The sequence below is a fragment of the Dermacentor variabilis genome, chromosome 8 (assembly GCF_050947875.1).
Source record: "Dermacentor variabilis isolate Ectoservices chromosome 8, ASM5094787v1, whole genome shotgun sequence".
NCBI lineage: Eukaryota > Metazoa > Arthropoda > Arachnida > Ixodida > Ixodidae > Dermacentor > Dermacentor variabilis.
This window is the reverse complement of record NC_134575.1, coordinates 13296220-13322472: the sequence shown is the minus strand read 5'-3', so window position 1 is coordinate 13322472 and position 26253 is coordinate 13296220. Positions and strand designations below refer to the sequence as shown.

The 26253-nt window shown below is 44.4% G+C and overlaps 1 protein-coding gene across 1 annotated transcript; it reads right to left on the bottom strand.

The window, feature by feature from the left end:
* Positions 1-10874: 10874 nt before the first annotated feature.
* On the bottom strand, positions 10875-25158 carry Srp68 (signal recognition particle 68). The gene is made up of 10 exons (XM_075701191.1): positions 24953-25158; positions 23520-23586; positions 21133-21388; positions 20047-20163; positions 18059-18271; positions 16592-16801; positions 15555-15767; positions 14469-14684; positions 13333-13458; positions 10875-11201 (listed from the first exon to the last, which is right to left on the bottom strand). The coding sequence occupies exons 1-10, from the start codon at positions 25041-25043 to the stop codon at positions 10971-10973; spliced, it is 1740 nt and encodes a 579-aa protein (XP_075557306.1). The 5' UTR covers positions 25044-25158; the 3' UTR covers positions 10875-10970.
* Between the last annotated feature and the right edge of the window lie 1095 nt (positions 25159-26253).

Sequence of the window (26253 nt, the reverse complement as noted above, 5' to 3'; positions counted from 1 at the left end):
GTGCCTCATAATCAGAAAGTGGTTTTGGCACGTAAAACCCCAAATATTATTATTATTATTACCTCTGGTTGAATACTGCGACATGGTATCGATGGTGTCTGCGGTATACTTACACTATATTTTCGAATCGAATACAAGCAGTCGAGAAAAACGGCCTTCTAATATCGACTCCAATACCGAGTACTTTCCCATTTCAACGCAATGGTGAAATATAAAAAGGTTGCGTGGAATCTGTCTGCGGGTTAAAAAAAAAGTTGGAACTCTTATTTGCAATACACTATTTGACACATGTAAGGCCGTTCACAACGAAACTTCCAGTCAATCGAGGAGCTTGTAAATCAAACTGAGAGGTGATGGTGTTTGGGGCACTACGACAATGACAGTAATGAAACATCGGAAAAACACGGTACCTTATGTTAAAGGATCAAATTATAGAACTACAGCACCGCACATCGTTGTACAGGGATGCAAACATATGGTGAGATCGCGCAAATAATAATTTGGCTAAGCCGATAGAACGATTCATAGGCTGCCTAAAGTTGAGGAAAAGCGGTAACTGAGCTAGTTGGTATGCGCTGTACAGCTTACAGAAACAGCGTTAACTGCACGGCTCAGATAAAGAGGAACAGACAGGACGAAAGTGTTGAGGCATCCTTACTGAAGGACTGCGAATTGTTGACCAGAAGATATTTACCTATGCGCTCTGTTAGCAATTCTGGTGCCTTTTGGCGGGAACTGCGGCTACTCGGCAGAGTCATTCGGGGCAGCCTCCGCTTGCATCTAGTTTTCTCGCTTTGATTCTCCCCTGTAGAGCTTAGCACTTTCGTGACCGCCGATCGATAGCATGCTATCGATGGTTACAAATTCAAGTTTTGGCGCTCTCCAAGCGCTTCTGGACAGGTAGCTTCATCTAATAGGTTGACGAGAAACTATCTTATCAGTTTCATTTTTTTTCACCGCGCGGTGATTTTGAAAGCGACGTCGTAGTCGGGGTGACGAGTGCTCGTAGTTTCGAAGATGGCGTCGGCGTCGCTACTCCACGGAAGCGGCGAATTTCGTCGCATCTGGGCCAGAATTTCCGGATAAATGGAAGCAACACAGACTTGGAAGAGGACTTTGATTCGTCAGACTTTAGTACAGACGGAGAAAGTACGTCAAACCGCCCCGGAACGTCAACAGGCATCCGCCAGTGATTTTCTTCTCGGACCGTCTCATCGCTGTCGCGGATTGATCTGAGTATATCCTCCGTGTACTAAAGGTCACTGTTCCCATCTGCATGGTGTCGGCGTCGTTTGGGCGGGACCGAACGACCGATATTAACGGCCAGCGGTCGCACAGAGAGTGGGGTTTTGTGCACAAAGATGGCCGATAGTGGACCTTGGCATGCTCCGCAGTGCCGCGTGGAGGATCACAAGGGCTAATGTTTTCCTACGTATATAAAAAAAAATGTTGTACATGCAGAGCTTATACTTGCAGGATGACTGCATGCGGTCTTTGTGTTAAAAATGTATATGTCGAGTTTTTTAAAGGTTTATTTTCTGCAAAGCAGCAATTGATGTCTTTATCAATCATCTTTTGTTACAATTTTCATGTTTTCATAATTTTTTCACACTATCTTATCAAATGTGTTGTTTGAAATACCATCAGAAATACAATTCCTTTTTCCTCTACAATTTCGTACCATGCACTTTAACATCAAGCATTTTTCTGGGTCAGGAAAGCTTACTAGACCATCAGAAAATTAACGATTTTTACGGGGTCACAAGGCGTTAATACGCGTTGTTATCCCGCATATTCGAAGAGAGACGAATATACAGGAACTTTCGAGCAGCGAACCCTCGAATCAGATACGAATTGACTATGTGCTTCAGTTAATTCGACTCGTGTTATCGTATCTATTAGAATATAGATAGACATCTATTTTTTCGGAAACGTTACCCCAAATAATCTATCGACCTATGTCATAAACAAAGCTAGCAAAAGTACCGAGATAACGGAGTTCTTCCGTCGCACCCGCCGTAAAGGCAGTCTGGATGAGGTTACCCAGATTGGCTTGAAGAAATGTTACATATCCAAGGCACTGGATGGTACCGAGGACGACGTGTCTGGCAGTTCCATCGGGAGAGAGAGAAAGTCAAGGTAAAGACAGGGACGTTAACCAGAGATTATCTCCGGTTGGCTACCCTGTACTGGTGGGGGTGCAAAGGTATGCTATATGTGATATTACCCCGTATTCAGAAATGCAACTTAAGTCGAAGCCAATGCTTGACTTGATTTAGACGACGCCTGGCGTTAACGTGCCTAAAGAAGCTCACTGCGTTGCCTTCGGCGCGTTCACGGTAGGCGTCACTTAGATCAAGCCAAGCATGGGTTTCAACTTAAGTTGCATTTCTAAATACGGGGGCTAGAAAGAAAAAGAATGAAAAGAAAGATACCCAAACACAAAAGATGCAGCTTGTGGCATCGAGTAGCTACATTTAGTAACCAAGCATAGGGTAAGTAAAAGTGTCTCATGCTGAAAGTTTCTCTTATTTTTTTTTTCAGAAAGATATGGATCTACCCTATATTCCAACTATACTTATTTTTCTTCATTCTTCGCCGAGTTCAGGAATTTGCGGTCGACCTACATTTTTGTTCGGCCCATTTTGAAGTAAATATGGTAATTCGATTTTTCGGTGAATTCGATCACGGCTTAAAGGCCAACTGCAACGAAATTTTCGACCGCGTAAAGAGTCCACTTTTACACATGCAGGAGCCTGTGTGCAAAATCTTATGCTTGAAATACAGGTCAATGCTTCACAAAAAGCTCCCAAAAATTGATGTTTTGCGTACCGAAACTGAAAAAAAAAAAACGCCATTATCGCCCGCCGGAAGTGACGTACAGTGAAGAATGTGGAGCACCAGCGCCCGTGCTGTCTGCTTTCCTTGCTTGCATTCCGTTCCGGTGCATCGGTGAACAGGTACTGCACGTCTGCTAGCTACACAGTGTAATTTTAGCTGCTTCGTGCGTTGTGACCACGCCGTTGCGCCCCTGTGATGTTCTTTCACTGCGAAGTATAGCGTCCTAGTCCAGCCGGTTTTCCCTGTCTGGTTGTCTACGTTCAACAGTGCCTTGATGCATTCTGCCTCCGCTCGAAGAGCACATTGGGGTGACCAAGCTGCTGCGGTATAGTCCAAATGTGACCAAAGGTGCGGTGTAGTCCGGCTTAACGTAGACGCGATATATCCACGCGTGGCGCAGTTACGGTAAATCGGCGAAAACTGGACGCTCTACAGTATAGTGTGGCTGGCGCAGGCACAGAACATGTCCTATTGCGCATCGGAGCAGCTGGAACAGGGTGCATGGCGCGCTATCTTGGCTGACTAGCGGCATGCTGCTCGGATTCAACGAAGCGAGCGTATTACGCATGATCTCCCACGTGACATCCAAGAACAGAGCCATGAAGGAAGGGACACCCTCCGACTGTTTAGAAGTCTGGTGGTGAGCAGAATCGCATACAGCCTTCCCTACTACCAGCTCGCACAGTCCGAGACGAAACAGGCCGACACGCTCTTGAGTATGGCTTTCAAGACCGCTCTCCGCCTGCCCATGAGTACATTGGCAGGCGGCCTCCTCCTTTGCAGCTCGGCCTCCTCGTGAAATTTGACAATGTATCAAATAAATTAATAATAACTACATTGCCATTGCCAAAGATGCTGCAAACGAATTCTCAAACGCTAAGCGCTGTCAAGTCAATAAGTAAAATATGTATTTTTTATACAATAATATACTCTCGTATATCCCAAAATTTGTGCCCGAAATAACGGATATCAATGTTTTCATGTCTTTTGTCTGTTTAATAATAAAGAAAATATCACACGAACGTTAGAACTATATCACTGCGAAACCAGCAAGGCAGTGCATGCCGCTAAAATGAAAAATGTAAAAGCCATGAAATTAACAACTTGACAATTATTTTATTTAAACTTTGTCACTCAAGAACCTTGTTTACATTTTCGTACATATGCAACCGTCAAGGAAAAATCTCAATGGCGCTGTCCTTTGATCCAGTGTATTGCGCAGGAGCAGCTGTCACCGGTCGTTCATTGCGAGTAATGGCACCGACGAAATATAGTCGCAACAGAGAGCACATATAGAAAGCAGGAGTTCTCCAAAATATACCAGGGTGAGAGAAATGAAAGCGAGCAAATGCGAATACATGACAAACGGGGTACATTATATAAAAGTAGTCTCCACGAGCATGTAGACATTTTTCCCACTGACTAAGGAGTCGCGTGATTCGCGTCTCATAAAACTACTTGGGTTGCCATTGAGAGTTGGACCTCTCCCCCATTTGGCTGCTTCAAAAAGTGTGTAACTGACGCTTTCAAGTCATCGTCCGACACGAATCTAGTTCCCTTGAGCTGTTTCTTCAGTTGCCCCAAAATGCGGAAGTCGCAAGGCAACAGGTTTGGGATGTATGGCGGATGTTGCAGCGTTTCCCACTTGAACTTTGCCAGTTTTGCGTTAATCACATCAGCGTCATGGGGACTGGCATTGTCATTGATATGGAGTGCTTGGAAGTGCTGTGCTAACACGTGTCGCACTAGAAGTGATATGAAGTGCTGTGCTAACACGTGTCAAACATTATTCGTTCTTTTGTGTTACGTCAAAGGCAAGCAGCCTTTATACATAGTTCGTTGTCTCTGAAATTATCGTTGTTGTGCGTTTGCTTTTGGGCCGTCTCCGTCACTTTGTCAACCGCTACAACATTCATGGAGCAAGATGACCCCATTTGTCAATTTTGCCACGTCGTTTCTTCTTCGTCCGGCGTTTCACAATATCGGAAACGATTGATAGCCTCTCCAGGTTCAGCAAATTCGATCATTAATGGCCGCTGACGATCGAAAAAAAAAGTGAACACCTTTCCGGCGGAAATGAAGGCCTTTTCTTTCTTTGAGGCTGGTGAATTCAAAAGTTTCCACAATAAGCCTTGCCGCTGTGTTTCAGGCTCGTAGTAGTGGCACCATGATTTGTAGCCGGTCACAATTTCAGACAAGTCGTCATCCTCATTGTGATACCGGATCAGATGAGTCAAGGAAACGCCTAACTTCTCCGTCTCCAGGCGGTGGTTCAAAATCTTGGGCAACCAGTGCGCACGCAAGAGCGGATAACCGAGATGTTGATTAATTATGGTGCATACCGAACTGTGACTGATGTTTACACGTTCTGCCAGTTAATCGATGCTTATCCTCCGTTCTTGTCTCATCAGCTCATCAACCTTTGCAATTCTGTTGGGGGTGATTGCACGGTGGCTTTGACCCGGTCTTGGATCGTCTTCGCAACTTTCACGTCCTTTTTTGAACTGTTTGCTCCGACGCTTCACAGTGGCCAATGAAATGCAATGTTCAACGTATACACGGCAGCCATACAGCGACTAATTTCTTTTTGGGAAACACCTTCAGCTGTCAAAAACCTCACGACAGCACACTGTTCAATTTCTGGAGCGTCCATTATGTCACGCAACCATGTTCAACCCAGTGCATGAGAGCATTAAAGAACACTCATCCTTACACCCGCCTGTCACTTTTGTAAATGAGAGATGCCTGTGTGCTACGCGTATGCCTCGCAGCTAATGAACCGAACAATTATTGGACGGGATGGGTTGGCTTACTTTCATTTCACTCGCCCTCGTGCATTAGAAATGCGAATATACAATGGAATATACAAATGCGAAGATACAGCTTGATAAAGCGCAAGAAAGTGTCACTGAAAACAAAGTTCACTGCACGTATACACAGTACCTCGCAACAAAATATTTAAATATACGTAAAGTCTCCAATGAATCTAAGTATCTAAGAAAAAGCCACTGTATATAATGCGTCAAGCAAGGCAAATAATCATGTAGCGCAATCACAGATCACAGAATCCCCCCTCCCTCCCTCCACTCCCACTGATGTATCGCGCGCGACGGAAGACGGCGGGCTTCCTCCCCTCTTTTGTACCTTGCTCACACAAGACTGAGCCACCATCGTATGCTCACCTATGCTATGTGTGACCACCACCCCCTTACGCTTTCATTTGCACATACATCATGCGGCGCGCAGTCACGATGTCATCGCATAGGACTTTACACGGATAATGAGGGCAACGGCACGAATGCGCCTGGAGTGTCCATACAATTGCTATCGCAATAATATAATAAGAGCATCCGGCAACTAAACTGTCCCGTGGACCATTACTTTTCGCAAAAGTAACAAGAGCGATGTCTCAACATGCGGTAATTCGCTGCGCCGCAACAATGTCTTCTTTTCTTTCATGGAGCGGGGGCACCGAAAGGGGAAAAAAAAGCGCAAAGGAAAGCATGTTGGCCACAATCGAACGCCTACTTTTGGCACCTATAATGTGGCTACCGAAGGATTATCGAAGAAAACGTGAGGCGGTTGGCCCACGGAGAAGCATACGCATACTGCTCAGTATCCTACACCGGCGAAGCAAGACTTTCCTGAGTGGTCGTGCTCAAGCGAACGCTTTGCAATCCGCTGAGTCCCCATATTGATGCCGGCGAGCGACCATTGTTTCTTTTTCTCATCTGCTAGCCTGAAAGCGTCCAGAACTAGTTCTGCCAGGCGAAAATCAACTCGGCCAGAGAAAAACGAACGCGCATCGAAGTGCGCCGCGCGGTGGTCTGGGCAGCACGAGAAAAACGCATGCGCTTTGGCTGGCTCTGGCAGCCCGCGGGTAGCGAGAACAAGAAAACTGGAGACGCTCAATGTGTCCTTGCGAATAAAAGTCAAAGGAGAAAAATAAATAAGAACGTAGTTACCTTTGGTGGCTTTAGTGTCTTGACATCGATGCTTTGGCGTATAGGTAAAAAACATGCGATAGTCTTTTCTGTGGCGTAACGGCACAAATGAACCACCACAACGCAGTTCGTTTCATCGGACCTCGCTGTGTGCTTTGTCAACTTGTCCAATAGTGTGTTGATTTGGCTTGTCTCGTTGTATAGTCCTATGTACGAGTTTAGAAAAGTCGGTGCACCATTGGCGTCAAATGTTTAAAGAACATAAAACCCACAAAGATCCGGAATTGAAAATCTAAAACACGACCTTGGAAATATCAATGCATATTTTGCATCAAAAGTTTATGAGAGCTTTATACCCACAAAGTTTCGGAATTGAAATCCATGCGATCCGTAGATTCCGCGGCCTCCGCGTGATACCGCGACAAGCCCGCTCGCCATCAGAAACACCCTTGAAACTTTGTGCTCGGGTGGGGCTCCTTGAGTCACGTGGCTCCCGGTGCATGGGCGTTGCCGTGAAATTCTGCCCGCGTTCGCAATGTTCGCGCTGAAATGACCTTTCGAGCGTGAAATAGACATTCTAGACAAAATCCGGAACGATTTCCGGCGCCGGGGGTTGTTTTGGTCGGCAGTTCATGACAGCCCGAAAAAATTTCAGGGAAGGGGGCCTGAAGCCCCATAAATGTAGCTTGTGCAGCTTCGTCAACTGCAGTTTTCAGGCTTTGTGCACGTTGGCTGGTCCGTGTTGTACATGCCTGCGGCGCCACGGTTCACGTACGCCTTCGCTCTGAAAGTTGGGACGCGAAAGGTGTAGGACGTGTTCGGCCATTCTCTGCTCGGCGTTGTGTACTGCACAGCCATTGTTCGCGTTCAAGTGCGTATTCGAGCACCTGACGGCCACGTAACTCATTGGCATTCTTGTAACATCTCAAATCACGAGCGCAACAGGGACCACGCACGCCGAGAGAAACGCCCGTCAACATGCAAATGATGAGAGCGAGCAATGCGCCTGGTTATTACATAGGCGCAACATGGCGCAATTGAGAGGTCCACCGTAAAGAAAGGATTGATTAACTGCAGTTGCGTACGGACGAGACTCCTGCCGACAATTCTCGACACGTCTTGGTCCTATTTCGAAGCGATGCAGCAGCTTTACAGATATTTATTAAAATTACCCCATTCTAACGCGTGCGTCTTTTACAAGAACGCAGTCCAAAAACTACTTGCTTGGGTTACGATCAGACACGAAATCGAAACCACGTTCTTAATTGGTGCTAGCAACGGCTCGCTGTCTTCGCCAGCGTCATCGTCACTGTCATCACAAAGAGGCGGCAAAACAAATTTTTGCGTAGCATGACAACGATGACGCGCCGCTTTCAGGCTGTAATTAGGAGAGATAATTCAAAAACAACTTATTTTAGATGCCAATTGCTAACGTCAGAAGAGTCGCGTAACGGGTTTTTGGCCCTCCGGAGTCTTGCATGCGTCGCATGGAGAAGTTGTTTGCACGCATGTTTGTACACCATCCTACCGTTCGCGATGGTGGCAGTCGTTCAAAAAATGCGGAATATCAATCACTGTAGACCACACTAGCATGACATGTTTTAATCAGATAAAAAAATTCGATATTGACAATCGATTATGATTTACGTGTAAAATGTACCATGATTTTGAAACATTTACTGTGCACTTTTTTATGTCCTATACGTTGTATTGTAAAAAAAAAAAAAACCCTTCCCCTACCGGAGAATAGGGGTAAGCGAAGCTTGACCTGCGTGCACTTGAGCTTCGTCACGGTTCAGTAACCCACAGGTAACGGTGCCGGATTGCTTCGGCCTCCCGCTCCCTAAGCTAGGGATCTTCTCGTTGCTGTCGGATTGCCTGGGCTCGGGTGGCTCTAACGGCTGGATCGGCACGCCGACGGCGAGCGCTTTCACGGGAGAGTTCTCGACGCAGCTCGTCGAAGGTTCCCAGTTCCTCGGGGGAACGCGCGGCCGTCCTATCCGTTTTTCTGAGAATGAACTGAATGCAAACGAAGCCGGCGCAGCGCGAGCGAAACCCTTTCCTGCCCTTTCCCTCCCGGTTGAAGCGAAACTCCTCTGATTGGTTGCGCGCGTGGCGTGAGCGCGCGCCTATGCAGCTGGAATCCTCGCTAATGACTCTCACTCCGGCGCAGCCGTCAACTCTTCAACCCCCCCCCCTTTATTCGCAGCTGCTCTGCTCTGGGAGCAACTGTTTTTTGCATGATCACAACACCGCCGAAATTTGTGAGCCAATACAAACTTCCAAAAAAATATTTGAAAGGGCAGCGTGTTCCTGACTACAATGTTGGCGAAAATTTATACAAGAAGCAGAGTTTTGGTGACTGAAGAAGCAGGTTATACAAGCAGAATATATTTGGTTACTGCAATAGCTGTACCAGCAGGTGGTGCCCACCCGACCACAAGTGCTTATGCGTCTGGTAACCCAGTAATCCGCAAACGCCATTGCATATACCAGAGTAATGGACTCGCAAACTCTCCACTGTGTTTGATTGCCTCATATATTCCACATTCTATATTTTGTACTTGTGCTTTCAAGGCATACAAAAATTATCACAACTTTACTGTCTTTCTGGTTGAACGAATGCTGCCTTTCTAAAGTAAATTGATGGAGGAAAAGGTGTTTTTTTGTTTTACAATACTTTCACTTACTTTGCTTTTCCCCAGCTGTTTTCCTCTTCTCAGCATTGCCAACACTCCCTCAGGTCGGTGTAGCACATCTATGCTGTGTGCAAACACTCAGATAGTCATGCCACAGTAAACTCCTCAGATCATCTTTTTGAATGATTATTTAGTGAACATGCTCCTTTAGCCATTCAAACATGCCAACAGTGCCACATTTATACTCAATGATGGCACAGCAAAGACGATTCCCAGCTGTGGTAGCCCAGTGGCCACGACTCAGCTCAAGGTTGCAGGTTCAATCCAGGCCATTGTGGCTGCATATTGGAGGAGGTCAGCTCGTTTCCTTAGATTAGAAAAACACTTGTTTGCTTATATTTAAGTGCACATCATAAGCAGTTTACTTATGTTTAAGTGCACAAGCCGGGTGGTCAAAATTCAGTCCCCAATTATGGTATGTCTCATTATCATATCATGGTTTTGGCACTAAAAACCCCAGAAGTTAACTAATTTAGACACCATATCATTAAGAGGTTAAATATTATTAAAACACAGAGGACAGAACAGTGGTGTTCGAGATGCCCCCTTCCCACATTTTCTCTTGAACACTTAAGTCATCTTAAGGCACTTTAAATTACTTTTTCTTAAACAATTTTAATGAAATTTACACAGTTAATGCATCTTAACCAGCTGATTTCAGAAATGCAATTATTTTTTCCCATGATAAATATTTTATTATACCCAAAAGATGTTCTTTGTTTAGGGCCTAATGAGCTAATTAAAAGCAACTTGCACAGTAACGTACAGCACACTGAATCGATTCTGAATGTTCACAGTGTGTCACAAGCTATAAATTGTTGTTTTAGGCCATTTCTGAACGAAGTTATACATTGCCCAAATGCCCACCTTGATCATAGAAAAGTATCAAGTTCGGCATTTGTTAGGACTAATTTTGATAACCTGCAACTTCGCTTCAATACAGCCTAAAACCATTTATAGCTCACGACACAGTATGAACATTCAGAATACATTCCGTGTGCTGTACATTGCTGTGCATATTGGTGTAAATTAGCTAATTAGGCCCTACACAAACAACATCCTGTGTTGGAAGTCATACAAAAAATTTACAGAAAGAAACCATTTCATTTTTAAGATCAGCTGGTGAAAATACATTAACTGTGCAAATGTTATTGCAATTGTTTAAAAAATAAAGGTTTTTTGAACTGCCTCGTACCCCCTTAATCAAATGCATAAGCAAAAGCAAACAACTACAGCTACAGAGCTGGGCGTTACTATTTATAGTGTCCTGCATGTTTTTTCACCTTGACTTTGGTCAGGGACTGCAACTTCCTAGTGTCCTTTTATGCAGATCATGTCCAAAACGAGTTAGCACACCTGCGGAAGCAGCAGTAAGTAAATACAACTGAACGGTGGCTCTGTCATTTTATTCAGGCACAGTGTTTTCAAACAAAGTGAAACTTTAAGAACGAGAGATGAAGCACACTGTGTACTTAAACACCAGAGGCTACTTCTTCCATCCGCCCAGCCATCCCTTGACAAAGCCTGTCAAGCCTTGGCCCTTCTTTGTGTCGACAACGTCGTCAAGCGATGGGAACTCGATGTGGTTGAGAGCGAGGTCAAAGAACAGCGGTTTGCATGGAATGGGCTCAAACGGTGGTGGAAAGGCGGCAATGTTGGGCTTTGAGGATGTCAGACTCTTGTCCTCGAGGTAAGTGTCCAGACGGTCTACCAGTAACTGAAAAGGAAGCAGCACAGTACAGTAGTTAAGGACATTTAGGTACACTGGTGCTGATTGCCATGCATTTCAGCAATCCTAAATGACACCATGTTAATACTATACATCCTTTGAATTGTGCACAAGAAATGCACCAGTAGCACAAGAGCATAAGCATTCTAAGGTGCAGTCTTGAAGTGAGCTCTGATGCAATGATTTGCACCCGTACGGGTTTGTTAGAGATTGCTAAGTCCATTTCTGTTGCCGGACGCCGGAAAAACTACGGAAGGTTAGTCATATACAGCTTTCGCTGTAAAACCGAGACCAGGAAAAAGACTAATTTCCCACAAACTAAGAGTGGTCTGTCAAGCAAGATTAAACTTCCTGAACAGTTTTTTATCAAATTTTTATATGCCATCAAGCTGTAACATTCCTGTTCGAAATGCTGCCACCTAGGGGTGTTCCTTTATACAAAAGTAAATGCATTTCTAATATTGCAGCTAGCATTTTGTTAACTGACACGAATCTTGCAAGAGATAGTTAAAAACAATACACTTGAAGCATGACAAGAGTACATTCACCGAAAAATAGGAAAATAGGTGAAGCAGATGAGAATTGAACTTTCTTTCTTGCATACAGTATACAGTGAAACACATTAAAATGCACTTGGATCCCTGTCTCAAGCCTAATTGATATCCAAAACAAAATTATCTACAGGAAGCAGTGCAAAATACAGGTGGCATAAATACATATGCTTAGACTAAGCAGGTACCTTTACATCAGACAAGCTAGAGAATACAGTAGAAAAAATCTTGACAATACAGGATGTAAAACGAGCAAAAGCTAATATATTGCACATCTACATGTAAATGAAATGCACCAGAAAAAGCATGCGGTGAATGTAACATCAAACGGAGGGGGGGAGATCATGAAAATACAGATTCAATCTTTCTAAATTTGCTGCCAGTTTTAATTTTGCAGGTAGAACGTTCCACTGGACTACGCCGTCACTTCAAATTCGTGTCTTACCAAACACTAGAAGCGTGATATATACAGTAGACTTCCATTAATTTACCCTGGTTAATTCAATTTTTCAGTTAGATCGATCTAAGCTGAAGGTCCCAGCCTACACCCATGCATTTCTATGGGCCCAAACTTTTGTTATTTCAATCCTACTGGACAATTCGAACTTGTACAATCAGCACAGACACGCCTGACCTCCATGGTGACCCGTATAGCAACCCCCTTTGTGGCAGCATCTGTCTTGGCGGAGCTTAGGGGACAGCGAACGCATTGAACACGCGTCATCTGTCAAAAACTCATATTTTCAGCATGCCCTAAAAAGAATTCCAAGCGATAACCGTAGCTCACAATGTCTGATTGCGGTATTTACCAGATTCTAACATGTGCCTTTCTTTTTTCTCGTGAAAATCGGGCCGGGAAGTGCTTGCGCGGTGCAATTGCACACAATAACAAAACCGCCTTCCACCGTTAGTACGCTTTACTGCAAAGCACCAATAAACTGCGGCAAAATTGACTAAAAATAGTGCGGCGAAGCTGACTTGGGAAACCGGTTGCCACTGTGTAACATATATTAGACCCTTGCCCATATTTATTGCTAAAAGGTCAGGTGCGCGTTAGATTTCTATTTTGTTTTGAAGCTTTAACATCATCTCTACGTTGGTGTTCTACTTTGGACAACAGACAATGGGCGCGCATTTCATTCGGGGGCATGTTAGAATCGGGGAAATATCAAATGAATCAGCAGTGTGTTCTGGCATTTTCTCTGCATCTTGTCTAATTCAACTCGCCAGATAAATCCATCAGTTTCGTCGGTCCTGTCAAGGTCGAATTAGTGGAGGTCGACTGTACACACCACTCTAGCTGACCTCTCTGCCTTTCCTTCAATAAAACCTCCCTCTCTTCTTGATATACAGTTGAATGCCTTTATAACAATGTGCTCGGAGCCTCAGGCATCATTTGCTATTCAGGTCACTTCGTTATAAAGATCACGCACTCCACCGCTCACAATAAAACCGGGACAGAATGATTCCTTCGTTACAAAGGTCATTTCAATGTAAAGGCGTTTGTTGTAGAGGCACTTAACTGTATAGAGACATTACAGTTGAGTGCAGCACACCCTACTACCCACCTGAACCTCCTTGTTGTCCTCAGGTGTGGGTGCTTCAGCCTCTGATCCGAGAATGCTTTGAGCATGCACCGAGTACACCTGGCCCTCTAGGATGCCGTCTAGCTCCTTCAACGAAGCCACTGCCTCCTGCACAAGAGATGAGACGTGGTTGCTACGTTATCAACATTATCACAGTACAGCTTCCGTGATCACGGTATCACACTCTTCTTGAATTGTAATTACTGCAGCAGCCTGCCACTAATGATTGTCGAACCTTCTCTTTCTTTCCACTATGAGTATGTTGCAGTGAAAGTTTCAAAGTGAAGTGAAAGCTTGAGGTAAACAAGCGGCAATAAAATGCCACATGTGATAGCTTAAATATGTTCCAACCAATAAGCAGGCAAGACCTCTGAAACCATGCATGAACATTCTCACTTTCTTTGTCAAACGCACATCTATCATTATATGTATACATTAGGAATGATGCAGTTGCAAAGAGTCTATTAATGTCAAGCACATACAACTGCTTCACGCTGACTGCACTGGCATTGTGTTCTATCGAGAATAGTAGTTTGAACACACAAAATACACTCCCTCTCATTGTGACAAGATTGAAAAGCTAGTTCGTACCTGTGTGCACAAGCTCATCTACACAACGTCATCATCTACTTATCTTCCAGCTACTGAATGCTACAGCATCAAAAGCTTGTGATTTCATGCTCTTGAAAAACTTACAAAACGCACATGAAAAAAGACACGGAGACAGAAAAGGATAAATGCGCAAAGTGCTTTTGTGTGTTTGTCCTTCTCTGTGTCCTATTCTTCAAAAGCTTTGTGGATTTACACTCCTGGTGTACACAAAGAGAGGGCATGGAGAAGGACAAACACACAAGTGTTTTGCTTGTTTGTTCTTTTCTACGGCTGTGATTCCCTAAGCGAGAAAAATAAGTGGATCTGAGGGGCTTGAGCTTCTTGTTAGTCACAATCGTAAATATATAAAAAAAATATGTCAGCTGACATTTCCACTGACATTGCCTGTTTTTTCATATGATGTGTTTTTCATTGTGTGCATTTCGTGAATACGACCTGTCTTACCAAGAAGCCCAAGCCTTATATAGTCATGCGTGCACAAATTGCAAGCATTTGCATGGTCTTGCCTTGCTCAGATGAGATGAGACGGCGAGGGCTTGCTGGACATAGTCGCGACCACGCCGGTAAAGCGCCATTGCCTCTGGGTAGCGGCCTGCCGCAGCCAGTGCCTGCCCAATGTGACGGACCCGGTGCGCCTTGTACAGCAGCAGCTCCGCCTGGACCTGCTCTGCAAAGTCTGAGCCCTCTTCCACACCTGGCAGCTGCAGCATCTCACCCAAGCACTGCGACAACAGTGGAGAACGAGGGCACAATTAATCAATGAGTGGCAGTTATTGTTTTGATGTGATGTGTAACAAAATCAGTAGGCTGATGCTGCCATGTTCTCAGTTGATACTGTCTCTTAATTTATACCTTTGCAGGCAAAAAACATTGAAAATATATTCTCAGAATAGTGGATGCTGCTTAACAACACTACCTTTTTTTTTTACATCTTTTCTTTTTTTCATTGAGATGTTTCAAGGTTCAATGTACTGCGCCATGAGAATAGTCTGCATGGTGATGGCATTAGCGCAGCCTCGCACAATGAGGGTAGGCGTAAATGAAAAGGCAAGTGCAATAGTTGATGTAAAATAAAACACAAGTGCAGTAAAACAACAGCGTGATTTACGAAACCAGTCACCAAAGTGCCTGTTAACACCTCTATCACAATGAGCACTGTGTAACTGCAGCATTCATTACACAGAAGCACACTAGAAAATCTGCATTAAATTTTGTGTCAAGTTCAAGCATTCACTCAAAGAAACTACTTGGGAAATGCAGACAGCAATCAGAAATTATGTAAATAAAACTGTCACGCAAATGGTCAAAGCATTTCCTGGGGCAGCGGATGGTGACTCTGTGAAAGGACTGCAGAGTACACTGAACAAAGGAAGAAGAGGTTGGAGAAATGGATTATGTTTTGTATCGCCTACTGCAGAGGACTGAGGCACCTTGCCTACTGCTTCCATTAAGTGTGACTAGTTTTCATATTCCATGGCCGTATACTACTCAAACACTTTGAGTTAGCAGTGTACTACAAGCAAGGCAAACTGTCCAACTCACTATCAGCCCACTGTTGTGAATGTCCTTTGTACATTGTCATGCAGACTAACCTGGACGATGATCTCGTACGGCCGGACAAGGTCCTGGGGCTTCTTCGGGCCCGACTCATTCTCTGCCAGCTGACGTATGAGCAGCAGGTTGCGCTCGACCGTGGTGCGCTGGCGCAGGTACACCAGGTACGAGTGCAGCAGCTGCAGTGCAGACACCGGGCCCTTGCCCTGAAGACCGCCGCCTCCTTCGGCACGCAGGTCTTCACGCAGGAGCTGGTCAGTCGAAGCAGGGAGATCACATGCTTACGTTCGGGACACAATGCGGTGCACATCGAGTAATGTGACCAGTGGCAACTATTGTACCTACATCATAGGTCTGCATACTCACGAGTACACCGACTTATGCTTGCTTCACATTCATTTCACAGTGCATTTGCAAATAATGAAAGGTGTGAGCGGATGAGGGAATGAATAGGAGCACGTGCTGGCTAACGTAAGTAAAAACGAAAGTCAGTTCGTGGAGGCTCTCCAGATTACTTTGTCCATTTATTGTTCTCGAACAAGCCCTGAAATCTCAGTGCACCAATGTTTTCACATCCATCAACAATCGAAACTGAGAATTCCATCTGTGCACCTGATGCACTAAAAACCTTCTTATAACAAAGCCTCATGTGGCACGAAATTACTTTCGCTATATGTGATATTTGTTAGAAGCATGCATGCTGATATCAGTGAGATCGCATATTTTAGATTGAATTTGCCATACCCAATAATTTGTTATATCTGTGTTTGCTATGTTGAGGTTTGACTGTATTTAACATTAGGGTATATCTGATTCAGGAACTAAATAGGGAAAATGATAACTCACAATGAATAAAAGCTCATCAAAGATAGCAACCACACGTGTAAATGAGACGCAGCTACAATATTGTCCCATTGTAGTGACTTGTATTGTCCCATTGTCAGTGTTAACTTTTTTAATCAGCAAGCTTGCACCCAGAAAATCAAGCAACACTCAAAGCTCACCAACAGCAATAGCGATATAATAGCAAATGCATGATATAATAACATGATGAAGCACTGGAACGCCACGTTACCTGCAGTGCATCCTTGCAGTCAAAAAGCAGCCGCTCGTGCACGGCAATCTTGGCCTCGATGTCGGGTGCTTGCGCCAGCTCGCGGGGCGCCTCCTGTGCAGCCAACAGGAACAGGCGCACCTTCTCGTGCCGTACGGGCACCGTGCGGCCCAGCCACGTCACCTCCGACAGGCTACTTGCTTGCTTCTCACGTGCCTGCTCGATCAGGTGCTGCAGAAAAGTGCATGTTGGTTTGTCAGTCCAAGCACGATGACTACGTTACAGTACGTTGTTTCACGTCTTTTCACATCTTATATTCCTCAGCTTGCATCTCTCTAAAGAGGTTAGTCACACGGGCAATTAGACCTTTCAGGACAGGGATCGCAGTGAAATCCCTTTCAGCATAACGATCCCGTTTCGTGCAATATCCTGGCGTCAGCGTTCGCAATAGAGATACAAAAAAATCATGCTTAATTTTTACTGGTTAATGTCCTTGCAGAAAACACCATCTTTTGGCACAAGCGTTGCAGAAAACACCATCTTTTGGCACAAGCGTTCAGTACGTAGCCAAAGTGTGATTGCATGATACGTTTTCCAGCCGCCAGAACCCATGTGAACAAGAAAATATATAAGGCACGCGCGACGGAGAGCAGTATAGGCGCCCGCCATAGCAGCTTCCCCACAGTGCTCGCCCGCCCATGTCATGTGAAAATGCCAGCAGGTACTGTTTCCTCTTCTGGTACCAGCAAATCTCCTCATGCATCATCACATGTCGCATTCACAGTTATCACTGCCAACATTACTGAGATAAGTATTTTCCCCTATCTGTTTCACAATGCGTGTGGCGTACTGCTGTTGGAACCATACTGCATGCTTTTAATTGGTGATAACCCAAACGTAACGCAGTTCCATGCTGCAGGCACGGCAAAGTGACCACCATGTTTTGCATTGCACTCCAGCGTCACCCATCGGTTTGATTTCATTTCAGTTTCCCATCACAGTCTTAAAACACTACGCAATAGGCTAAAAACCATGCACATCTTGGGACCCTCAGGCGCTACCCTGCGTCAGTTGTCTTGTGCAGCAATGGTTTTTGCCAAGTGGGCGGGCCAAAACTGCTTGCCAAAATACCCAACCCAAGCAGCTGCTGACCTAGACCGAATTCGAGGGGCACAAACATAAAGTTGTCGAAGCCGCAAAAACGACAATGCGCATCTCGGGCCGCTCGGGCTCTACCAGTTCGCCACACGTCGATGTCTCATGTGGCAACGATTCACGCAACGCTAGGCATCGTGTTGATTTTAACTACAGTTGAGTCTGCCAAATTTTTCGGTGACTTTGGATCGTACATATTCCCGGTCGGTCAGTACATTTGTTGTCACTTTTTTTTTTCCCAACTCGTACGAACGAGGTTATACTGTAATCGGAGTTCCATGGTATGCCTACTGCTGGTTTATGGGCTAAGCAAACGAAGGCAGGTCAACGTACATCCAGCTCGTTGCCCATGTTAACGTTGCCCTGAAGCCTCATGCGCTTCAGGTCCGAGATGGCCGTCTCATCACCGATGTTGTACGCACAGTAGCGCAGGCTTGGGCTCAGCTCGTCCACCCGCTGCTGGTAGAGGGCGCGCGGAATCTCTCCGAGAGCCTGGGCCAACTTCTCGTAGATGGTCTGCGCCTTGCTGAAGCTCTCCATGGCTTCCTGCAGAACAGAGCAGGAACAAAGTTCGATAGCTGTTGCTCACATCACATGCATCATAAAAGGCAGTTTCAGTGACAAACGATGCCTTAAAGGAGCGCTGAAACACTTTTTTGAACATGGCATGAAAACAAAAATTCCCGGTCTGTAGGCAATGCTGTCACGAAGATGCAAGTGAAACATATTATTACACCCCATGCAGCACGCAACCCACAATCTTGCGCAGTAGATCACTTGTTCTCTCCTCTGGCTTTCGAGGCTGGCGCATTTTTCATGCAAAGCTTTCTTTGCCTCTTCTCCACCCCACTACATTGGTGGGTGCTGGCTGCTGTCTTGCCAAGTAGACAACAATTTTTGTCACTGGGCAAGTTTGCCACAGATAAGTAAAAGAAGGCAACAGAAGCAGCCGAGCGCGGAGAAAGAGCGAAGCGAGCGAAATGGCAACACAGTACTAACATCTACGTGGTTGCACTACATTTGAATAAACATCCCTCTTCATCTGCACCATTAGTATATATCATGTTTGCGTCAAATTACATTTTATGTGTGCCATCTTGTAAAAATATTTCCATAACTAACACTACGTACACATAACAGCTGCTTTACATTTGCCTAAACATCAAAGAAAGCTTTATTTTATGCTGATTCCCGCAAGAACGTGGCATCCATCTTATTTCTTTCTTGCCTACGTCACTGCCCCAACTGGGAGGAATTGATGAGTTGAAGGGGGAACAGGGCAAGTAGACAATGCACTCGTTGCATATCTGTTCATTATTGGTCCCTCTAAAAAATGTTTTCAGGAACATATTACACTGCTTGGAAAAACAGTGCACTCACTCCAGCATACGACTCAGGTTTTATAAAAAAGTGTTTCAGGGCCTTACCTCGAGACAAGGAAATGAAGCGCAAGCACAGTATTTTCGCAGCTTAGTCAACTCAAAAGTGATGCACTCAATTCTTGCATAGTAGTGCAGATTTTGTATTTCAGGCAAGCCCAATGCAGAGTTATCAGTTGGGTGCGGCTAGCATCAACAAAAGAACAAGCATGCTGGGAGACACCGGTTCACATTCTGCTTGGCTAACACTCAAGCAAAATGGGAATTCTGCTTTTTTGTTAATTTTGTTTATCTTATTTCGATACCTTCAAGGTCCATAAGGATGCTACAGAATGGAGTGGTAAACAGCCCTAAATTATAAAAAAAACAACAAAAAACTGAAAGCAAAGCTAAAGTCTGTACTGCTGGCAAATCCAGAATTGCCTCTTCTGTGCTGAAAGACTTGCATTTTTAATTAAAGGCAGATATTGTTTTAATGTACAACGGAGAGGTTTGCCTGTTGGTATACGTAGCATTTAATTCCATATTCTTGCTCTGTAGTTGGAAAAGAGCTATAGTTAGGATTTAAAGCACAGTGAGGCTGAAGATTATATTGCCCAGGAAAGGTTCACTGTTTTCAGAGCATGTTTACATTGAGCCCCTGACCAACTGCTTTTAGTGAGTAGTTTGACTATTGTAATTATATTTGGCAGCTTATGTACTGCAGTAAACAGAACTATGCTCCCCTTCTTACAAGCTTTACTACACAAAGCGCTGGTACATGGGAGAAACTTCACACTACACTTAGTGTCTAGGTTTAAATCCTAGGATTACAGGTGCCGATGGTTGTATATCATCTGAGAGTGTCACACTGCATGTTAAGCTTGCGTAATAAACACAGTGTTGACGCTAATCATCAAACAGTTAGTGTGAACACTACTAATAGGTGTGTGGAACTCTCACCTTCCACTGCTGCAGTTCAGTGTGCAGGGTTCCCTCCAGATAAGCGCAATAGGCCTGAGCTTCCAGCTTGCAACGAGCATCACATCTTGTCGAAGCTGTACACAGCGCTTCCAAGGCCTGCATTTGAAAACACATGTGATAGGAAAATGACTCGGAAATTGTGGCAGTTCTTCAAATGCGGTTGTACTGGTTTTCACGGAGTTTAGTTGCTGTCACTTCTATGCATCATTGGTGAAGCCAAGCATAAATCCTCCGAGTGTTACGGAAACATACTTTAGGTTTCAACAAATATTTATCTGGTTAGATATTGTGACGAAAGGCATTAACTCTGGTTACTGACAAAGTGAAGCGAAAAGCAAAGGGTTAATGTCTTGAAACACTTTTCTTTCTCCAAATAAAAAAAATATAGAGGCATGTAATATTTGTAATCAAGAAATCATAAGAGTTCTGAAAAGCTAATCCTTAATCTTTTGTCCATTTAACCTGGTTAGCGACAGAAATTGCTGTCTTTGTCACAGTATGTCGATATCGCTCTTTTCTTGATGCTGTCTTAAGGAAACTTCCTATTTTCTTGCCCTGTCTGCTAGCGCACTGCATCTAATTTTAGTTTGAAAGTGCGACATAGACTCATGCTTTCTCTCTCTCTTACACTTGCCCATCACCCTCCCCATGTATAGGGTAGCAAACTGTACTCAGTCGGGTTAACCTCTCTGCCTTTCCTTTCCCCCCCCTCTCTCTCCTCTCTCTATAGTGCATAGGGATGAGGGTACGTTGCTCAAAAGAGCATGTCTTGACCACTTGAATGTCTTAAGAAATCTTTATAGATTGAGTTCGGTGCCTCACTATAACAATTATTGCTAAACTATTTACAAACTCTATTGGCTTGTCACTTATTGGGACTATCCGTGAAGATTGTTTAACACAAAACAGGTTCAAAAGCTTCCAAAGCAAGGATGTAAAAGAAACGTAAGGTACTCGCTAACACCGCAATACAAGTGAAGGATGATGTGTAAGCTTTGTATGCCGATATGATGGTTTACAATGTGGCTGAGCCAAGTGACTGCCCATAGTCAAGCCTGTACTCACCTGTGCATGCTTGACAGCCTTGCGCAGACGGCCAAACAGGTGGAACCGCTTGCGCGGCTCTGTGTTGGCCTCCTGACGCAGCTGCATGGCATGCGCCCACGCCCGCTCACACTGGACAACGATCATGAGCAGGTACCGGGCATCGCCGCCCCCAAGGAGCTCATCCGTCACCTCGCGTCCCTGGTACCGGTGCTTGTTGCCCTGCAGGAAGTGCAGCGACTTGCGCAGACGGCGAAGACGTCTGCTGCAGTAGCCCCTGAAGAATAGCAATTGATCTGTGTTGATTGATGGATTCAAGGGTTTAACATTGCCACGCAAAACTAGGTATATGAGAAACGCTGCGGTGGTGTGCAACCGATTAGTTTTGACTACCTGGGGTTCTGAATCGCGCATCTGAAGCATGGTGCACAAGCGTTTTTACACTGCACCTCCATCAGAGTGCGTTCGAGAACTGAACCTGCGACCTCACACTCGGCAGCAGAATGCCGTAGCCACTGAGCTAGGCCAGTGAGGATTGAACTGTGCTGAGACTTCAGTCGTTTCATTGTGAACGCTAATCTGAGAGACGTAAACTGCAAATTGGTGGCTGCATCGGGGATATGCTGTGTGGTGAATCCACACATTACACCAACACAATGCTTCTGTAACATTTATTTATGTGTGTGTGTGTATATATATATATATATATATATATATATATATATATATATATATATATATATATATATATATATATATATATACACATACATACACTTCCACGATAGCGACACAGATAAACCGGTGTGGCAAAATTAGCTGGTCGGTTAAGCATTACTGCAAAAGAATTGTAGAAAAAGCAAAAGTGACTGAGTGAAACAACAAAATTGGATGAATTATGTACATGTAAATTCATGCCAACAGTATTATATTGGTGCAAGGAACAATCAGGCAAGCAACAGAAAAAGATATGGATGCAAAAAGGTCAGGGTAATCAACCAATAATTTGTGTAACAGATGTGGTAGTCTGGGCAGGTTCTGCGACCCATGACAGTGTGTAGAGATTGGACTCTTTGTGGTCATGGGCATTGGGCCCCACCTGACACAAAAATATCCATTCAAGTCTGATGCTTAGTAGTGCCCAAAGCGTACATGCTCGTGTTCACAGGTTATTTGAGTTGCAGCAGAAGCTTGATGTGGTCGAGTTGGTTTTGCATACTTGAATATTTGAGTTGGTAACACCAGCTTTTGAGCACTTTTCCGAGTAATAAATGTACCATCAGTGTAAATATACAAGGCATTAATAGATGTTCATTTGTATTCTATAGATACACGTTTACAGCATGGATGCTACGATAATGAAATTACAGCTTGATTGCAGACAAATACAGCTTTGATTTCATGCATCTGATAAGAAGCCCGTGTATGCTTGTTGAAAAAAAAAAAAAACAGCAAAGATTGTGGACCTCTGCAAGTGATAGCTCACAACATTTATAGCACTTAAGGAAATATACATTTCACCCATCTGTCTGCACAATATGGAGGTGCCATATTGACTTTCTATTGGGCCAAGTGCTCCAAAAGCTTTTGATTAAAGAAATGACAATGCCAAACAAAATTACTTTGTTTAATGCCTATAATGTTGTGCTTTACAAGCTTAACTGCCTGTCTTCGACAAGAAATAAGGAGAAACATGGGCAGAGCCTGTGCCGGGTGCCAATGCTTCAACGCCACAAAATGTCTTCTGTCAAGGCAGCAACAGCCATTATTAGCAGAATTTGTAGCAAGAGAGTCAAACAGCACTGTGGTATGTGGCATTAGGAGGGCAGAGTGGGGAGAGAGATGAAAAAGTTCATCAAAGCCAATGAAACAAGTTGGAGTTAGCATAACTCTTTACACCACCTTTTCAAACCATTGAGAACCTGATTGGCTCATATTACTCATGACTCACAGGTAGCTGAGCCTACACTCTAAAAAATTTTTACGTCCTTTGAGGCTTACCTTGTTCCCAAACAATAATCTTGTATGTGTTTTCTTCCTTTAAAACGCTACACTCGCTATACTTTCCTGTCAGGAACACTATGTTGCGCTGATATGTGCACAACGTACCGGGAGTGGAGCGTTGCATAAAGAAGGTACACAAAAGATGGATGACGATTATTGCTTGGAGACAAGCTCCAAAGCTGCACATTTTTCTTAGACTGCATGTTATCCCCTTCGGTGATATTACTGTTGTCTTCTAGAGGAGCTGTCAATTCGTCAAAACAGTGGGGATAGACTGAGGCTAAACCATTATTTCCGCCAGACTTGTTCCCATTGCTTTCAGTTCACCCTGTGCTGAACAAACAACACAGAAAGCTTCTTAGTTGACAAGTTTGGCAACAGAAAATATAGCACAAGTGTAGTACCTGTAACGCTGGTAGTCTCCATGCCTGAGCCCATGCTTCTGCTGAGCATCCTTTATTATCTGTAGGACTGCGAAACAAAGGCTAAGGAAAGTTGCATTTCTCAAGTTTTCAAGGCAATACTACTTGTCTATTCTCTCATTGCTCCAGTCGCCACTATGGAGCATCTAACAGCATAGCAACAGCAAACATTGTGTTGACACAGAGATGTCCTATTCCCCATAAGGCTAAATACTTTGCAACAAGACCCAGTACGAGGAACCGCATGTTTGGGAGATTAAGGTAACATATGAAAGCAAAAAAAATATTAAAAATAGGTGCATGCATGTGAGACATTAAGAGATAGTGAGTGAAGCTGGAACTACACAATACGTAGCTTCCAGATGGTGTATATGGCAGAGCAAGCACTAGCCAGGGTAGTTGCTTCCACTGTTGAAAGAGTGACGTATGTCTCCGATGAACCAAGAGCACCAGGCAAAGTCCGTGAGCAGTTTCTTATTGTGTGGAGCAAGGCTCACAAAGTATCATTACAACTTTTTTTTTTTAAATATATATATTGCATGAACAGTTTTGGCACTACAGTAACAGTGCGACAATCTGACATGCAGCATCTGCTGTCCCTGTAACCTCACGGACACCAGAAACTGTGCAGAAGTCGCTGTTGAGGGACGAAAGTTGTACGGGAAGAGCTATTATCGTGAGGTTCGTTCACGAGGGAGGTTTGACACATGCTTCGGCTTCGTAAAATGAAGTTGTGAGCTAAAGTCAAGAAAAAAAAACAAAACTGCTGGCACGGTGCCAACAGTGCATACTTGCCGTCGGCGTAAAGTAAGTACGATTGCTACAAGGTGAAACCTCTGGCAAATAACTCTGAGAAGACGATATCGACGGTGACTCGATATTTGCATGCCGGTTACTGCGAAAGGTGTAGTCGCGGAATTATATCTGGTGTAAAAAAAAACTTTTTTTAACGTGGAGCTGTGAAAACCTCCAAGTGCAAATTTATCGCGTTGTAGCTTGTTTTCAGAAGCAACATGGAACACAATCGATCCATTCGCACGTCTGCGGATGCCCGAGTCTGCGACCGAAAACGGTAAAGGCGCCGAATTGGCTGCGTTCTGGGGTCGTACAGCGAAGGCATCGGGAGGTGATACCCTTTATCCGAAACTGCATTCACGCCGGGTAATTTATCACAGCGGTAACATATGGCCTGTACAGCCCGGCGAAAGCACGCGCCGTTCGACGTGCAAGTTTCAGAGGTCGGTTTCTAAACCACCTCGACCCAGCGAGCTCGCGAAAAGACGGCGATGGGAGAGCACCAATCCAACGTTATCGCTGGCATGCAATCTCCAGATTTAAGCCGCGAATTCCGTGCCACGTTGAGGTTTCCCTGGTTCGACGCCCGTCACGTCGGGAAAGCCGGCGTTCAAGGATACTTTCGAGGGTCAGTACGGTCTTGGGAGGCTCCTCTGCGGGCTTGGTTTCGCTGGCCTGGTCCCCCGGCGCTTTTTCGACTTCGGCGGGCATTGTGTCGGCGCTTCTAAAACTTGACAGGACCCAACAAACTTGTCGTATTTTTTTGCACGCACGCACATACACACACGACGAGGAAGTGGAGCGGCCTGTATAATCTGGCAGCACTGTCGTATCAAGCGCACGAAGACATCACAGAGGGCCAGTTTGTAACTTGACCGCTAGGTGACAGTAATTGCCAGGTTATACTTACGTTAAAAAGATAATTTCCAAATGAAGTCACGGTATAAATAGTTACCATAAAAATTTAAAAATTTTAACCACAGACATAAATAGCGTCACAATTTACGCATAAGCGTGCTGGTGTTGCATGGTGGTGCTGTTGCCGCCGCGGAAGATTTGAATTCATCTCACGCTGGAGGAATCTCGCGACAGCTTTACAGGGTTCAGTGGCTCTTAGGTAACTAACAGAAAAATGTTGCGGCCCAGAAAGGAACAGATCCTCGACATTTCTCCGACCGTCACCGTTAACCATCACCGTTATCCCGTCACCTGGTGTAAAAATTAGGCACGACCCTGCTCGGTATATTTAACCGTCTTATCTTATCTTTTTTTGTTTTTAAAGGAACGTGCTGAACCTGCTCTTGAATATATGGTGCAGTGATATTTATGATGAAAGAGCAATGTTTCTAATGCAAGCGCAGCAGTTTCAAACCAACACAAGATATATGTCATCACCATTATCAATTATTTGGTATTCAGCTCTTTAAGCAAATAAAGAAGGTTAATTGTGGATCAAGCTAATTGGAAAACTATTGTTTCGCCTGGCTGTAGATGAGCACTTAATTGCCCACAGTGCAACGGATCTGCGTCTTGTGCGTCATTTAAAAACTGATAGAAGCTAACCAATCGTGTTAGCTAACTAAAAGATAATAAAAGATGAGCAAGATCTTGTGCTTATCGTGGAAGCCGCATTACTAGCTACTACAAATCAACATCGCACAGTCAAATTTTACTGATCTGATCGACCCCTACAGGTGATACAAAGTTGGTTCAATTTATGACATTTCGAGTTAAATGAAATGTTGCTCACACGTGGTTATTTTGTTGGAAGCATTTGCCACAATTAAGTTAACTGATGTAGAGTTTATGAAAGTTAACTGTGTGTATTGTTAGAAAGTTGATGACAATTCACAAATAAGAGAGAATATTTTATGTATAACATCAGAAATACACAGCAGAGTACAGGAATAATGTAGAACAA

Bases quoted from the DNA above. Each gene is read 5' to 3' on its own strand.
- Srp68 (XM_075701191.1), bottom strand. From the start codon at position 25,043: ATGCCCGCCGAAGTCGAAAAAGCGCCGGGGGACCAGGCCAGCGAAACC. The intron at 15,768-16,591 runs GTAACGTGGCGT...TCGACTGACCAG, and splicing joins ACTGCAAGGATGCACTGCAG to CTCCTGCGTGAAGACCTGCG. The intron at 14,685-15,554 runs GTTAGTCTGCAT...CTGTTGTCGCAG, and splicing joins CGTACGAGATCATCGTCCAG to TGCTTGGGTGAGATGCTGCA.